General features: G+C 44.2%; 1 protein-coding gene across 1 annotated transcript in view; it reads left to right on the top strand.

Moving 5' to 3' along the window:
- Positions 1-18,813, top strand: part of baiap2l1b (BAR/IMD domain containing adaptor protein 2 like 1b) — a 75,300-nt gene that overhangs the window by 42,594 nt on the left and 13,893 nt on the right. Inside the window, exons 8-13 of the mRNA XM_042319205.1 lie at positions 7,589-7,741; positions 8,018-8,173; positions 9,991-10,126; positions 10,262-10,490; positions 12,726-12,788; positions 13,021-13,207. Coding sequence (XP_042175139.1) covers positions 7,589-7,741; positions 8,018-8,173; positions 9,991-10,126; positions 10,262-10,490; positions 12,726-12,788; positions 13,021-13,207 — 924 coding nt within the window. The remainder of the gene's footprint in view (positions 1-7,588; positions 7,742-8,017; positions 8,174-9,990; positions 10,127-10,261; positions 10,491-12,725; positions 12,789-13,020; positions 13,208-18,813) is intronic.

An 18,813-nucleotide genomic window follows, 5' to 3' on the forward strand; every position in this document is an offset into this window, starting at 1 on the left:
AGCCTTCCCCAAGCTTCCCACAATAAGTTGGGTGAATTTTGGCAAATTCCTGTCGTGGAAATTTCCTGTATTACCAAATTATGAGAGAGCAAACCACACACAAGTCAGAGTTAACATAAAGTCCATCTTTAATTATATGAGCTTCACCATAGCCCTGTGACTCTCAGATCAATTCAGTGTCCATAAATGAATTCTCTGAGAGTGCTGACAAAACAGTCCTTAGTATCATTTATAGCTAAGACACCCATCAAAACTCACATGACGAATAACAGATCTTAGGAACATTACACAAATAACCTTTTACCAGAAAAAAAGAGTATCCCATAATTTATAGCATTAGCTATAAATTATCGTTCAGTTTGGTCTCCTAAACGAAACCCTTATCTCATTCTTGGTACCACTTAGGACCCAGACATTACCTCATCCAATGGCATATATCAATTGTCAATTTCTAGATACTCCCATAAAAAATACAACCCCTCCTGGACAAGCTTACAGAGAGAAGTGACTGGCACACAGACATTGTGGAGCCACCTAACTGGTTCCCCATTAATCACACCATCCCTTCACATGGTTTAGGGATTAATTACAGACACATTCACAGATAAGACTAACCCGACCTCTCCCCTCTCTGGGCCCAAGTAACTTTCCCACATAAGCATGCTTATGAAAATTAATAAAACATCTTATTTACAAATGTTACCTAAAGGATTCTGATTCTGCCACGACATTCCTCCTAACAGAGCTGGTGTAACTGAGTCAGGTTTGTAGGCCTCCTTGCTCGCACACGCTTTTTCAGTTCTGCCCACACATTTTCTATGGGATTGAGGTCAGGGCTTTGTGATGGCCATTCCAATACCTTGACTTTGTTGTCCTTAAGCCACTTTGCCACAACTTTGGAAGTATGCTTGGGGTCATTGTCCATTTGGAAGACCCATTTGCGACCAAGCTTTAACTTCCTGACTGATGTCTTGAGATTTTGCTTCAATATATCCACATAATTTTACGTCCTCATGATGCTGTCAATTTTGTGAAGTGCACCAGTCCATCCTGCAGCAAAGCACCCCCACAAATTATGCTGCCACCCCCGTGCTTCATGGTTGGGATGGTGTTCTTTGGCTTGCAAGCCTCCCCCTTTTTCCTTCAAACATAACAATGGTCATTATGGCCAAACTGTTCTATTTTTGTTTCATCAGACCAGAGAACATTTCTCCAAAAAGTACGATCGTTGTCCCCATGTACAGTTGCAAACCGTAGTCTGGCATTTTTATGGCGGTTTCAGAGCAATGGCTTCTTCCTTGCTGAGCGGCCTTTATAGGACTCGTTTTACTGTGGATATAGATACTTTTGTACCGGTTTCCTCCAGCATCTTCAAGGTCCTTTGCTGTTGATCTGGGATTGATTAGCACTTTCCCCACCAAAGTACGTTCATCTCTAGGAGACAGAACGCATCTCCTTCCTGTGCGGTATGATGGCTGCGTGGTCCCATAGTGTTTAAACTTGCATACTATGTTTGTACAGATGAACGTGGTACCTTCAGGCGTTTGGAAATTGCTCCCAAGGATGAACCAGACTTCTGGAAGTCTACAATTTTTTTCTGAGGTTTTGGCTGATTTCTTTTTTTTCCCATGATGTCAAGCAAAGAGGCACTGAGTTTGAAGGTAGGCCTTGACATTCATCCACAGGTACACCTCCAATTGACTCAAATTATGTCAATTAGCCTATCAGAAGCTTCTAAAGCCATGACATTATTTTCTGGAATTTTTCAAGCTGTTTAAAGGCACAGTCAACTTAGTGTATGTAATCTTCTGACCCACTGGAATTGTAATAGTGTATTATAAGTGAAAATAATTGTTGGACAAGAAATGTGTGGAGTGGTTGAAAAATGAGTTTTAATGACTCCAACCTAAGCGTATGTAAACTTCCGACTTCAACTGTGTGTGTTATCCAGACTGAGCAATAAAGAGAGCAATAAATAAATGTAATTATTAATCTGAGCAAACCAGAAACATGTCAGTATATATATTCAAACAATACTTTAGAACCATTTAAATATAATAAATTGGAAGGTTGTGCAGGACTTTGGTAGATGAATGAATCAATTTTTTCTTTCAGACTGTAAGAGTATTTATCTGGTCAATATGTCAGTGTATTATGTTTGTTTGTAACAGTGAACCTGAAAATGTGATTGTATTATACATTGTATTTGAATATTTAAGGTCTTTTGGAAGATTTGTCTAAATAAGGACTAAAATAGATCCTAATAAAATTAAATTCCTCTCTCTCATTTCTCTCTCCCTCTCATTTATCTCTCGCATTCCTATATCTCTCTCTCTCATTCCTCTCTCTCTCTGTCGGTCTCTCTCTCATTCAACTCTCTCTGTCGGTCTCTCTCTCTCCATGTGGCCAATCTCCCTGTTTTGCTGTCTGTTCAGGCTTCTGAGGGATCAGTGTTCTGAGTCAGACTCCCTAGTGATCTGAGTGTCGTTCTGTCTGTATGCCAGTCATTCTCTGGGGCAGACAGACAGATGGCCTGACGTCTGGGCTGAGACACAGGGGCTTAGCTGTAGATGACTCACCAGTACAGCTAAACACTTCCTGGGAACTGTCTCTTCATTGACCAATAATCACACTGGTAATTTACCTGACCCCCCCCCCCACGCACTCTCTCTGTCTCTTGACCCTCCCTCTCTCCTCTCTCGCGCTCTCCCTTTCTCCCTCGCTCTCTCTTTCTCGCCTTTATTTCCTACCTGTTTCCACAGAACTAAAGATATGTGTCCATAGCAACAGCCATTATTTAGCCTTGACAGATGTATTGTGTCAACCAGGATGGTTGCATTTATTACATTTCACACCCCTGTTTCACTCGCACATATACACACACACATATATACATACATACATACATACATACATACATACATACATACATACATACATACATACATACATACATACATATACACACACACGCACGCACGCACGCAGGAACACACACACGCAGGAATATTTGAATTATCCTGGTCGAGTTTCAGGTCCCTGGGCATGATACCTTATCTGTGGTTTTATCTCAGTACATGGAGGGACAATGATTGCAGTATAGCTCCGTACGCACGCGTCAGTGATAAGGAGGAGGTGACGTCATGGCTCCCATGATAAGGAGGAGGTGATTGTTATGGCTCCCATGATAAGGAGGAGGTGATTGTTATGGCTCCCATGATAAGGAAGAGGTGATTGTTATGGCTCCCATGATAAGGAGGAGGTGATTGTTATGGATCCCATGATAAGGAGGAGGTGATCGTTATGGCTCCCATGATAAGGAGGAGGTGATTGTTATGGCTCCCATGAGAAGGAAGAGGTGATTGTTATGGCTCCCATGATAAGGAAGAGGTGATTGTTATGGCTCCCATGATAAGGAGGAGGTGATTGTTATGGCTCCCATGATAAGGAGGAGGTGATTGTTATGGCTCCCATGATAAGGAGGAGGTGATTGTTATGGCTCCCATGATAAGGAGGAGGTGATGTTATGGCTCCCATGATGAGGAGCTGACGTTATGGCTCCCATGATGAGGAGGAGGTGATGTTATGGCTCCCATGATGAGGAGGAGGTGATTGTTATGGCTCCCATGATAAGGAGGAGGTGATTGTTATGGCTCCCATGATAAGGAGGAGGTGACGTTATGGCTCCCATGATGAGGAGGAGCTGACGTTATGGCTCCCATGATGAGGAGGAGCTGACGTTATGGCTCCCATGATGAGGAGGAGGTGATGTTATGGCTCCCATGATAAGGAGGAGGTGATTGTTATGGCTCCCATGATGAGGAGGAGGTGACGTTATGGCTCCCATGATGAGGAGGAGCTGCCGTTATGGCTCCCATGATGAGGAGGAGCTGCCGTTATGGCTCCCATGATGAGGAGGAGCTGCCGTTATGGCTCCCATGATGAGGAGGAGCTGCCGTTATGGCTCCCATGATGATGAGGAGGAGCTGACGTTATGGCTCCCATGATGATGAGGAGGAGCTGACGTTATGGCTCCCATGATGAGGAGGAGCTGACGTTATGGCTCCCATGATGAGGAGGAGCTGACGTTATGGCTCCCATGATGAGGAGGAGGTGACGTTATGGCTCCCATGATGAGGAGGAGGTGACGTTATGGCTCCCATGATGAGGAGGAGGTGACGTTATGGCTCCCATGATAAGGAGGAGGTGACGTTATGGCTCCCATGATAAGGAGGAGGTGACGTTATGGCTCCCATGATGAGGAGGAGCTGACGTTATGGCTCCCATGATAAGGAGGATGTGATTGTTATGGGAAAGGCCAGCGTTGTCACAGGTGACCCAAATAATGGTGTGTCTCTTTTCTTGTAGGAAGTCTAGGAGGTGGGGTCTGGGAAATTAGGAAATTGTGAAGCAAATTGCAAAATGGCCTCTTTTTTTTGAGAGAGATCCTGTATGCATGTCGCTGTGTTACTGTCCTCGTGTGTGACTGAGTGTACTCTTATGTGCATACACTTGCCTTGTCTGATAGTGCACAAGTTTTGACCAGAATGACACCGTAGTCCCTAAATAGTGCACTACTTCAACCAAATAAAATTGTATTGGTCGCATACACATATTTTGCAGATGTGATCGCAGATGCAGCGAAATGCTTATATTTCTAGCTCCAACAGTGCAGTAATCCCTAACGATACACAATAATACACACCAATCCAACAGTGCAGTAATACCTAACGATACACAATAATACACACCAATCCAACAGTGCAGTAATACCTAACGATACACAATAATACACACCAATCCAACAGTGCAGTAATACCTAATAATACACAATAATACACACCAATCCAACAGTGCAGTAATGCCTAATAATACACACCAATCCAGAATGACCCCCTATTCCAGTTATAGTAAACTACTTTTGACCTGAACGAAACCCTGAATTCATTATACAGACCTGTAATTGTAGGGAGAACACAACAAATTGCCATAGGAAGGCTTTTCCCATTTCCTCTGACTCAAGATCTCCAATAGGGACAGGAAGCTGGTGAAAGAGTGTGTGGAGGGTAGATTACATTGAATCGTGTGTTGTCACATGGTGTTGTTACAGGTAACATACTGTGCTGTACGGCTGCAAGGTGATTTTGCAGTGTTTTGATGACGAGATGGGGATCTCACTTGTGCAGCCCTAGTCTGTCCCCCACCTTTAACTGTGTGTGTGTTAGGTAAGTAGGTAAACAGCATATTGAAACGAATTGACTTTACACAAGGTTGGCTCTAGGATACTCGTACCCGCAACCCTTCGGTTGCCAGCTCCCTCCCCACCAGATTCTCCTTCAAATTCAGGATTTTCACCGACGACCCTTTGGTTCCTAGCCCGCTGCTCTAACCTCTCTGCCACTAGGGCTAAACCCAGTGAAACGGGACCCACCAACATGACTACTTTCACTGGCCGCTCTCACTCTTGTTTACCATGACCACTGTGGGAGGGTGGAGGGTGTCCAGTGTGTAGGACAGAGTGTGTGTGTGTGTGTGTGTGTGAGTATATCTCTAGTCACTTGTGCAAGTCTGTTGTTATGCCAGGTGTTTCTGGGTGAATGAGTTCCCAAGACCCATACTGCAAACTGGCTGCTATGTCACATGTAAGCAACTGAGTCAAGCTTTCCTTGATTGAAATCTTCAATGAATCAATGCTCTTTTTTTCTGTGTTCTCTTTACAGATTCATGTACCTAGATTGATTTGAGCTGCAGGGACATTGTATGATCATATGAAATGTAATCAAGATAAATACCAAGGTCCATTTAAGAGATATGGCTCAAGGACCCAATAGCATGCATGTCTTAGTTCTAATGAACTACACACACACCATCTCAATACTCATCCCAACAATAAATCCAATGATAATCTTTCCTCTGTATCTACAACAATGTCATATGTTTCAGTGCACACACTTTAAAGAACGCTATTATACTTCAGTCTACAGTAGATAAACTACTTTGGTAATTCAACACATAGTGGCATCCATTTTACACGTCTGTTGACTAGTCTTTGTTTTTGTCATTGTTGTACCAAGTATTTACAGGTTAGTGCTATCCGGGATCATTGGGACATCCCGACCCTAAACCCTAACCTTAACCCTTACCATTTTACATGTCAACTTCAATGGGGTAGGGACGTACCAACGATCCCAGATAGCAAGGATCAATATTTACATCGCAACTCACTCTGTTGTATGCTCATTGGTCTCCCATTCAGTTCCATTTCCAATCAAATCAATAGAACTGTATTGATTGTAAATATTGACAGTTGCCAGCCACAGAAACACTGTGAAAAGGAGTAGAGAGATCATAAACTTAGCCATAATGACAAAGTTGTCAGAGCCATTCACACCCACATAGATCAGAGAGACTGACCTCTGAGTGGCCCATGTCTGTGATGGAAGATAAGACACACAAAAGAAGGTTGTGTCATTGTCTGCACGCTCTTTGTTCACTCCCACTAAACATTTTTAATTCAGCGTTCAGCGATACAAACTAAATGTTTCGACTGACCTTGTTCAGATCCTGTGCCAAGTTTTTAAATGTGCCTTCAGATAAGACTCCTAGGCTGCGTTTACACAGGCAGCCCAATTCTGATCTTTTTGACCAATCACATCAGATCATTGCACATCAGATCTTTTTCAGAGCTGATCCGATTGTTCAAAAGACCAGTTAGTGCCAAAAAGGATCCCTATGTAAATGCAGCAAAAGACACACAAAACAAACTCATACAAACTGTGTTTCGACTGACCTTGTCTAGCTCACGTGCCTAGTTTGAATGTAGTTTCAGACTCCTAGACACACAGTATAACTTGCTGCTGCTCGTCCTTAACCCTCATCTATTATTCTCTGTCAGCATGTCTGCTACTGTCACCTCCCTAGCCCTCATCTATTCTTCTTTGTCAGCCATGTTAGATAATAAAACCCATTCCATTCCCTTGTACAGTATCCCTACAATACCTCTCTGTATCTCTGTCTCTACCTGCCACACAGAGATTAGAACGTCCAGCCAGCATATATCTCTGCTCCTCTCCTCACAATGCCCTTTCACTTCCTGATACCTACGGTGCTAGGCAGCTCTGATTGGCTGAGCTATGTCTATGTGGCAAGACACGACTGTGTGATTGGTCAGTGCAGTGAGGTGAGAGCATGCGATTGGTCAGTGCAGTGAGGTGAGAGCATGCGATTGGTCAGTGCAGTGAGGTGAGAGCATGTGATTGGTCAGTGCAGTGAGGTGAGAGCATGCGATTGGTCAGTGCAGTGAGGTGAGAGCATGTGATTGGTCAGTGCAGTGAGGTGAGAGCATGTGATTGGTCTTTGCAGTGAGGTGAGAGCATGTGATTGGTCTTTGCAGTGAGGTGAGAGCATGTGATTGGTCTTTGCAGTGAGGTGAGAGCATGTGATTGGTCTTTGCAGTGAGGTGAGAGCATGTGATTGGTCAGTACAGCGAGGTGAGAGCATGTGATTGGTCAGTGCAGCAAGATATTTGCGTATGATTGGTCATTGCAGTTGAGATAACAGCATGTCATTGGCCTGTTGTATTGTGCAGTGCCTGGAGACGCTGAGGTCAGGGCAGATGGACATGCAGAAGTTCATCGCCGACGGCTGCAAGGAGGCTCTGCTGGAGGAGAAGAGACGCTTCTGCTTCCTGGTGGACAAACACTGCACCTTCTCCTATCAGATCGCTGCCTTCCACGACAAGGTATTGGAACTATGCTACAGTGCCTCCTAGGTACTCAGTCAGTAAACCTGAACATGATTTCAATCCATTAGAATGATGGGGGTTTTAAGAGGATGTGGGCTAGACACTAGGGGTGGAATTGGAACCAGATCGCACTGACTATTTCCATGAATTTACCATAACCACCATCTGTGTACCACGTTTATTATACAAATGTCTAGCGGGGTACCAAATCACAAATGCAAGGCCTTCCATTCTACAGTACTATGACTGCTGCTGTTCCTTCTCTGACCCCAGGCCAGAGACATGCTTTTTGGGAAGCTGCCCACCTGGCAGGACAAGTGTGGCGATGCCACCAACGTGCCCGAGAGCGTGATGTCTATGATTGAGGGTCTTCGCACCCCAGTGTCCATCACCCCCCAGGCCTCCCCCATGTCCCAGAGACACAGTAGGGTGAGAAGGCAGTCACTCATTCATTAACCATTTTGAAAACGATTTATTAATTAGAATATCTAATTCTGATTCAATGTGAGAGAGCGAGAGAACACAGCACAGATACCTTGTGATGACACTATGGCTTCACTGATTTAATCATAATAATGAAATGGTAAAAACCTGTAATACCTATACTACTAATGTACCACTACCAGTGGCAGGTTAACTACTAATGTACCACTACCAGTGGCAGGTTAACTACTAATGTACCACTGCCAGTGGCAGGTTAACTACTAATGTACCACTACCAGTGGCAGCTTAACCACTAATGTACCACAACCAGTGGCAGGTAAACTGTTAATGTACCACTGCCCGTGGCAGGTTAACTACCAATGTACCACTACCAGCGGCAGGTAAACTACCAATGTACCACTGCCAGTGGCAGGTAAACTACTAATGTACCACTACCAGTGGCAGGTTGACTACTAATATACCACAACCAGTGGCAGGTTAACTAATAATGTACCACAACCAGTGGCGGGTAAACTACTAATGGACCACTACCGGTGGCAGGTTAACTACTTATGTACCACTACCAGCCGCATGTTAGCTGCTTATGTACCACTACCGGTGGCATGTTCACTACTAATGTACCAGTGGCATGTTAACTACTAATGTACCGGTGGCAGGTTAACTACTAATGTACCAGTGGCAGGTTAACTACTCATGTACCACTACCAGTGGCAGGTTAACTACTTATGTACCAGTGGCAGGTCAACTACTAATGTACCACAACCAGTGGCAGGTTAACTACTAATGTACCAGTGGCAGGTTAACTACTAATGTACCAGTGGCAGGTTAAGTACTAATGTACCAGTGGCAGGTTAACTACTAATGTACCAGTGGCAGGTTAACTACTAATGTACCAGTGGCAGGTTAACTACTCATGTACCAGTGGCAGGTTAACTACTTATGTACCAGTGGCAGGTTAACTACTAATGTACCAGTGGCAGGTTAACTACTAATGTACCAGTGGCAGGTTAACCAGTGGCAGGTTAACTACTAATGTACCAGTGGCAGGTTAACTACTAATGTACCAGTGGCAGGTTAACTACTAATGTACCAGTGGCAGGTTAACTACTAATGTACCAGTGGCAGGTTAACTACTAATGTACCAGTGGCAGGTTAACTACTAATGTACCAGTGGCAGGTTAACTACTAATGTACCAGTGGCAGGTTAACTACTAATGTACCAGTGGCAGGTTAACTACTCATGTACCAGTGGCAGGTTAACTACTAATGTACCACTACCAGTGGCAGGTTAACTACTAATGTACCACAACCAGTGGCAGGTTAACTACTAATGTACAACTATAAGTGGCAGGTTAACTACTAATGTACCAGTGGCAGCTTAACTACTAATGTACCACTACCAGTGGCAGGTTAACTACTAATGTACCAGTGGCAGGTTAACTATGAATGTACCACTACCAGTGGCAGGTTAACCACTAGACGGCAGGTAGCTTAATGGTTAGAGCGTTGGATTAGTAACCGAAAGGTTGCAAGATCGAATCCCCGAGCTGACAAGGGAAAAATCTGTCGTTCTGCCCCTGAAACAGGCAGTTAACCCACTGTTCCTAGGCTGTCATTGTAAATAAGAAGTTGTTCTTAACTGACTTGCCTAGTTAAATAAAGGTAGAAATGTTTTTTACCACTAATGTACCACTACCAATGGCAGGTTAACTACTAATGTACCAATGGCAGGTTAACTACTAACAACTGTACATTCTAGCACTCATACTATCCCCTTCCTGTGTTGCACTTCCTATGGTCAGAGCAACTCCATATTCCGGGACACAGTTCCACCCCCTGCCCCGGCACTGAAGGCTCAGACCAGCCCATTGGCCAGTATGTTCACGCAGGACAAACCCACAACAAACTCAGTCACCAGAGAGACTGAGAGTGGCACAGGTAGTGTGTGTGTGTGTTTGTATGCGTGTGTGTGTGTGTTCGCATGTCCTCCGCTGATCGCTGGTGTGTGTGTTTGTATGTGGGTGCATGCATGGACCTGTGTACATGTCTGTATATTAACCCTTCTCTCTCCAGACTACAGGGACAATGGAGGGGAGGAGAGTGGCGGTCTAGGTCCCAGGTCAGTGTCTGTGGCCACAGGACTCAACAACATTGTGAAGAGACCCAGGGTCCGCACCATCTTCCCCCACACCTCTGGGACCAACTCTACGCTGCTCAGCTTTGACGAGGGAGACATCATCACCCTGCTCATACCTGATGAGAGGGACGGATGGCTCTACGGAGAACTGGAGAAAACCAGGCAGTAAGTTAGAGAGACACATACGGTGATGCATACACACACACACACACACACTAGGGCTGGGCAATATGACCAAAATATCATATTATTTTTCACATTTTTGACGGTATTTTCTGTTTTTGATTAATAAAAGTTCTATATTTGCTTTATGAGTAGTGCGTAATGACAACACATATATTCGAAATGATTTCAATGGGTCTTTCTCCATTTGGATTGTTTTATACTGTTCAATTCAACTTCAACCTAAAATCATTTTGTATTATTTTCCATCCATTTCTGCATCCCTGCACTCATTTGAGATCATTTCCACACTGCCACAATATGGGGAAAAATACTAGGCCTTATTTTTAACCAAATGTTGCAATTGCGATTTAGTTCAAAGCCCTTGGGCGAACTTTTGGAATCATGGAAATAGAAGGTTTATTATAATTCTATGGTTAGAATATAAATAATAGTGGGCATAATAGTGTTGTTTGACTCATATAGCCAACATATTCATGCTTCGCCTTATTGCTCTTTGATTTAGAAGATACTGTTGCACAAACAACATGCTGATTTAAGCCTCCACCAGTCCTGGTATCAGGATGTATTAGCTAGCTACGTTTGCTCCAACTCAGTACTTTCATTAGCTAGTTAGCTCGCCAGCTAACTAGAAAATACAAACTAGCAGTTAGAGATGTAAGAAACACAAACTAATATTGTAATTATAGAACGCTTGTGGATTTATATTAAGATCAAAGTGGAAACAACATCGTTGTCATCAACATATAAAAATGAACTTTGCATACGGCGTATCACATTTAACAAACCAAACATTTAAATACTGTTATAGAAGGTAAAGTAAAAACCCAAACCGTTTCGTGCATCAATACCTGCATATAGTAAAATATGGTATACCGCCCAGCCCTAACACACACACATGCATTTATACACACACCGCCAGCTGCTGTGTGCATGTGGTAGTTCCGGTCCTGATTAGATGTTGATTTGATTGAGCTCCCCTTAACTGGACCACTCCAGGTGGGGCTGGTTGGGCGCCGTGCTCTGGGATCGTTAAGAGCTGCCTGGGAGCCGGCACACACTGGGAATACAATCAGCACATGGCTGGAGGCAGAAAGACACAGAGGAGACAGGAGGGGAGGAGTGGGGGGAGAGGGGGAAAGAAGTAGAGAAAAGAGAGAATCACAGCCAAATGAATATCTGATGTTTTTGCTGGATCAAGGCTCAAAATGAACTTTATAAAGGTGTTGTATTCCTGACGTGATGCTGTACATGTTCTTTACAGATTCTACAGATGATGGACTCTTATATTGTCAAAAGCAGTGCACTAAATAGGGTGGCTTTTGGGATGTTACCTAGATATGTGCCATTGATACAGTGTAGGGTTCTTGTGGAGGTCCCTGCAGTGTGATGTCATTGAATTGATGAGACACCTATCTGTCACACCTCAGCCAGAGGGATGGATCTGGGTCAGTCACCTAGCAACACAAACTGATAACATCCACATGTATCCCTCCACCACCATAGTGTGATGAAGAGTGTCATGGACAGAAATGAAATACATTTAATTAATATCCTGTGAAAACATGAATAATGAATCATATATTCATTATGTTCACAAGGCTATATGACACAAATCTGTCATCTATGATTATTTGATACCCTTTGAGAAAGTAGACTGAGAGAATGAGAGACATGTGACTGAAATGTTGGCCTGGTTCCAGATCAGGTTAGTGAAATGTGATCACTACATAAACCCTACAGCATGGTTCACTGTGGTGCTTTTAACAGGGAAGCTGGAAGTTGAAACAGTACCCCAGCCTTTATGTATTCTAGTTCAACACTGGCCACACCCAGCTGCCCATTCTGAAGCCCAGTGAACAAATGGACAAATATGAACATTTCTCACAGGGATTTGTATGGAGTCAATGATTTTTCCATTCAGAGGCCTATGATGATTATCTACCTTATTTTACCATAATGGCCTCACTTCTATCTATATGTTAGACAGCTATAGAGAGGTTGATGATACAGAATCCTGAAAAGGGGATTCTATTAAGCTACTGCATGATGGAGTGGTGTGTAGAGAAGCAGGTTCCAGGGGATTGTGTACTTCAGTGTGGACGGGTTATTCAGGGGCCTGTAGGAAAAAGCTGTGGAGATGGGAGTAGTATACAAGTGTAATCACCTGCCTCTCTATCTTTCTCTCTCTCTCTTTTTTGTTTGTCTGTGTTCCAGGAGGGGATGGTTTCCATCATCCTATTGCCGGGCATATTCAGAGCCAATAGTGGATAACAACAGGTAAGGGGACCACTCAAGCAGGCAGGCACACACACACACACACACACACACACACACACACACACACACACACACACACACACACACACACACACAAAGGTTTCATCCAGACTTGATGTCTCATAGTGTTTCCTCTACTCTCCTAGTCTGATGACCTTTGCTGATCAGAATTCTCTCCTCTCTCCTTATTTGTCTCTCTTTCCTCTCTATCTCTCCCCCTTTCTCTCCACAGTGTGGGGGCTCCTCCCATGCGCAGTAAGAGCGTGGTGAACCTGCTCCACCAGGACACAGAGACAGATGATTCCTCCATGGTCCTCCCCCCTCCTGACTACAGTGACTTCCCCAAGAGGAGTGTCCTCCCGGGCAGCAAGCAGCACTCGCCCTCCCTCTCCACCTCCTCCGGCTCCTCTGTACACACGGTCAGTCAGAGCTATACAGTTACTAGCTACCTGCCCAGAGCTGATACTTAGTACTATACAGCTACTAGCTACCTGACCAGAGCTGATACTTAGTACTATACAGTTACTAGCTACCTGACCAGAGCTGATACTTAGTACTATACAGTTACTAGCTACCTGACCAGAGCTGATACTTAGTACTATACAGTTACTAGCTACCTGACCAGAGCTGATACTTAGTACTATACAGTTACTAGCTACCTGACCAGAGCTGATACTTACTACTATACAGTTACTAGCTACCTGCCCAGAGCTGATACTTAGTACTATACAGTCACTAGCTACCTGACTAGAGCTGATTTTTTTATTTTTTATTTTATTTATTTTTTTCACCTTTATTTAACCAGGTAGGCCAATTGAGAACAAGTTCTCATTTGCAACTGCGACCTGGCCAAGATAAAGCATAGCAGTGTGAGCAGACAACACAGAGTTACACATGGAATAAACAATTAACAAGTCAATAACACAGTAGAAAACAAAGGGGGGAGTCTATATACAATGTGTGCAAAAGGCATGAGGAGGTAGGCGAATAATTACAATTTTGCAGATTAACACTGGAGTGATAAATGATCAGATGGTCATGTACAGGTAGAGATATTGGTGTGCAAAAGAGCAAGTAAATAAATAAAAACAGTATGGGGATGAGGTAGGTGAAAATGGGTGGGCTATTTACCAATAGACTATGTACAGCAGCAGCGATCGGTTAGCTGCTCAGATAGCTGATGTTTGAAGTTGGTGAGGGAGATAAAAGTCTCCAACTTCAGCGATTTTTGCAATTCGTTCCAGTCACAGGCAGCAGAGTACTGGAACGAAAGGCGGCCAAATGAGGTGTTGGCTTTAGGGATGATCAGTGAGATACACCTGCTGGAGCGCGTGCTACGGATGGGTGTTGCCATCGTGACCAGTGAACTGAGATAAGGCGGAGCTTTACCTAGCATGGACTTGTAGATGACCTGGAGCCAGTGGGTCTGGCGACGAATATGTAATGAGGGCCAGCCGACTAGAGCATACAGGTCGCAGTGGTGGGTGGTATAAGGTGCTTTAGTGACAAAACGGATGGCACTGTGATAAACTGCATCCAGTTTGCTGAGTAGAGTGTTGGAAGCCATTTTGTAGATGATATCGCCGAAGTCGAGGATCGGAAGGATAGTCAGTTTTACTAGGGTAAGCTTGGCGGCGTGAGTGAAGGAGGCTTTGTTGCGGAATAGAAAGCCGACTCTTGATTTGATTTTCGATTGGAGATGTTTGATATGAGTCTGGAAGGAGAGTTTGCAGTCTAGCCAGACACCTAGGTACTTATAGATGTCCACATATTCAAGGTCGGAACCATCCAGGGTGGTGATGCTAGTCGGGCATGCGGGTGCAGGCAGCGATCGGTTGAAAAGCATGCATTTGGTTTTACTAGCGTTTAAGAGCAGTTGGAGGCCACGGAAGGAGTGTTGTATGGCATTGAAGCTTGTTTGGAGGTTAGATAGCACAGTGTCCAATGACGGGCCGAAAGTATATAGAATGGTGTCGTCTGCGTAGAGGTGGATCAGGGAATCGCCCGCAGCAAGAGCAACGTCATTGATATATACAGAGAAAAGAATCGGCCCGAGAATTGAACCCTGTGGCACCCCCATAGAGACTGCCAGAGGACCGGACAGCATGCCCTCCGATTTGACACACTGAACTCTGTCTGCAAAGTAATTGGTGAACCAGGCAAGGCAGTCATCCGAAAAACCGAGGCTACTGAGTCTGCCGATAAGAATATGGTGATTGACAGTCGAAAGCCTTGGCAAGGTCAATGAAGACGGCTGCACAGTACTGTCTTTTATCGATGGCGGTTATGATATCGTTTAGTACCTTGAGTGTTGCTGAGGTGCACCCGTGACCGGCTCGGAAACCAGATTGCACAGCGGAGAAGGTACGGTGGGATTCGAGATGGTCAGTGACCTGTTTGTTGACTTGGCTTTCGAAGACCTTAGATAGGCAGGGCAGGATGGATATAGGTCTGATACTTACTACTATACAGTTACTAGCTACCTGCCCAGAGCTGATACTTACTACTATACAGTTACTAGCTACCTGCCCAGAGCTGATACTTAGTACTATACAGTCACTAGCTACCTGACCAGAGCTGATACTTAGTACTATACAGCTACTAGCTACCTGACCAGAGCTGATACTTAGTACTATACAGTTACTAGCTACCTGACCAGAGCTGATACTTAGTACTATACAGTTACTAGCTACCTGACCAGAGCTGATACTTAGTACTATACAGTTACTAGCTACCTGACCAGAGCTGATACTTAGTACTATACAGTTACTAGCTACCTGACCAGAGCTGATACTTAGTACTATACAGTTACTTGCTACCTGACCAGAGCTGATACTTAGTACTATACAGTTACTAGCTACCTGACCAGAGCTGATACTTAGTACTATACAGTTACTTGCTACCTGACCAGAGCTGATACTTAGTACTATACAGTTACTTGCTACCTGCCCAGAGCTGATACTTTGTACTATACAGTTACTAGCTACCTGACCAGAGCTGGTAGCTAGTGACTGTATAGTACTAAGTACCTTACCAGAGCTGATAGCTAGTGACTGTATAGTACTAAGTACATGACCTTATCTGCGGTTCTGGATCATTTCAGTCCTTCTCCATTGTCAGTTGTGTAAACAGGAGAGTTGGCTGATGTTTACATGTGCTTCCTGTCTGCACATAATATGTTTATTTTAATAACACCTATATAACACCGTAACAATACTTAATAAACACTTAATAACAGCACTTACTGATTACAAGCCACATCAAACCATTAGCACATCCTAATTCCCTAAAGGTTGTCTATACAGTATTTGATGCCTCCTCATATTTGTGAAACCTGTATTGGATAGGATAAGATAAGATAGGATAAGATAAGATGTTACTGTATGGTACAGTATAACAGATCATAGCATTGTATAAGACTGTGGATAAGAGGATTTCCCCTTGAGCCAGTATAGTAATACAGTATAGTAATACAGTATAGTATTTTAATACAGTATAGTAATATAGTATAGTAATACAGTATAGTAATACATTCCCTGACTGTTGGACACCCTTGCGTCTGGGAGCCTCTGTCCCACTAAGGGGCTGCTGGGCTGCGGTAGAGTAGGACAGGGCTGGGCCTAGCCTGGAGGTTGTTTAAGCTAAAATACAGTAGTTTTGAATGACAGAGAAGTGTTGGCAATGCCTGCAGGTGTAAAGTAGTTCCAATGCATTGTGGGTCATGCCATGCGTGTCTAATGCTCAACCTACACTCTAGCAATGCTCTCAACTAACTCTTGCTTTTGCATGTATTCAAAGCCATCAGTCAAAGTTGTGGGTTTTCAAAGTGCAAAAGGCCAATCCGAGGTTGTTTGTGCTTCCCGATCCTGGCTGAATGGAAATTCATGGTAAGAAACCTAAACACCTGCTGGCGTTGGTTTGGCTGAAGGCATACAACCAGAGAAACTCTGTATCCTGTTTAAACTTGTGCAAGCTATAACATGTACATGTGTGTATTGATGTGAGATGAGGATGAGAAGATAACTCTGGTCAAACAACTCCTGTATTCCCTGTGCAAAATGCTACATAGAACCAAGCAAGCAGTGAAAGTCCCAATTAATGTAAAGCTATGCAGGATCCCTCCATCCCATTTCACTAAAGCAGAAACAGCTATTGAAGCCAGACTCCTTAAACCCCCTAAAAGACATGGAGAAGCCCTGCATTGTGTTCAGTTGGTCCTGGGGCCGCCAGTTCCTCTTCGATGTGACATGTGATTTAACCCTCACTACCCTGGCTCTCCTTTTAGTGTAATGTCAGCACCCAGAATCACATCTCCCACTACTCCATGATGTCCGTCACAAGAGACTACTTTTAGTGTAATGTCAGCACCCAGAATCACATCTCCCACTACTCCATGATGTCCGTCACAAGAGACTACTTTTAGTGTAATGTCAGCACCCAGAATCACATCTCCCACTACTCCATGATGTCCGTCACAAGAGACTACTTTTAGCGTAATGTCAGCACCCAGAATCACATCTTCCACTACTCCATGACGTCCGTCAGCACCCAGAATCACATCTCCCACTACTCCATGATGTCCGTCACAAGAGACTACTTTTAGTGTAATGTCAGCACCCAGAATCACATCTCCCACTACTCCATGATGTCCGTCACAAGAGACTACTTTTAGTGTAATGTCAGCACCCAGAATCACATCTCCCACTACTCCATGATGTCCGTCACAAGAGACTACTTTTAGTGTAATGTCAGCACCCAGAATCACATCTCCCACTACTCCATGATGTCCGTCACAAGAGACTACTTTTAGCGTAATGTCAGCACCCAGAATCACATCTTCCACTACTCCATGACGTCCGTCAGCACCCAGAATCACATCTCCCACTACTCCATGATGTCCGTCACAAGAGACTACTTTTAGCGTAATGTCAGCACCCAGAATCACATCTTCCACTACTCCATGACGTCCGTCAGCACCCAGAATCACATCTCCCACTACTCCATGATGTCCGTCACAAGAGACTACTTTTAGTGTAATGTCAGCACCCAGAATCACATCTTCCACTACTCCATCTCCGTCAGCACCCAGAATCACATCTCCCACTACTCCATGACGTCCGTCACAAGAGACTACTTTTAGTGTAATGTCAGCACCCAGAATCACATCTCCCACTACTCCATGACGTCCGTCACAAGAGACTACTTTTAGTGTAATGTCAGCACCCAGAATCACATCTCCCACTACTCCATGACGTCCGTCACAAGAGACTACTTTTAGTGTAATGTCAGCACCCAGAATCACATCTCCCACTACTCCATGACGTCCGTCACAAGAGACTACTTTTAGTGTAATGTCAGCACCCAGAATCACATCTCCCACACTCCATGACGTCCGTCATAAGAGACTACTTTTAGTGTAATGTCAGCACCCAGAATCACATCTCCCACTACTCCATGACGTCCGTCACAAGAGACTACTTTTAGTGTAATGTCAGCACCCAGAATCACATCTCCCACTACTCCATGACGTCCGTCAGCACCCAGAATCACATCTCCCACTACTCCATGATGTCCGTCACAAGAGACTACTTTTAGTGTAATGTCAGCACCCAGAATCACATCTCCCACTACTCCATGATGTCCGTCACAAGAGACTACTTTTAGTGTAATGTCAGCACCCAGAATCACATCTCCCACTACTCCATGACGTCCGTCACAAGAGACTACTTTTAGTGTAATGTCAGCACCCAGAATCACATCTCCCACTACTCCATGATGTCCGTCACAAGAGACTACTTTTAGTGTAATGTCAGCACCCAGAATCACATCTCCCACTACTCCATGACGTCCGTCACAAGAGACTACTTTTAGTGTAATGTCAGCACCCAGAATCACATCTCCCACTACTCCATGACGTCCGTCACAAGAGACTACTTGAGTGTAATTAGCTGTACCTACAGTACAGGCTGGACATCCTGTTCATCACAAACACATAGAAATAGCGACAGGAGGAAACATAAGCTGC

The sequence above is a fragment of the Oncorhynchus tshawytscha genome, unplaced genomic scaffold, assembly GCF_018296145.1.
Source record: "Oncorhynchus tshawytscha isolate Ot180627B unplaced genomic scaffold, Otsh_v2.0 Un_scaffold_1341_pilon_pilon, whole genome shotgun sequence".
Lineage (NCBI taxonomy): Eukaryota > Metazoa > Chordata > Actinopteri > Salmoniformes > Salmonidae > Oncorhynchus > Oncorhynchus tshawytscha.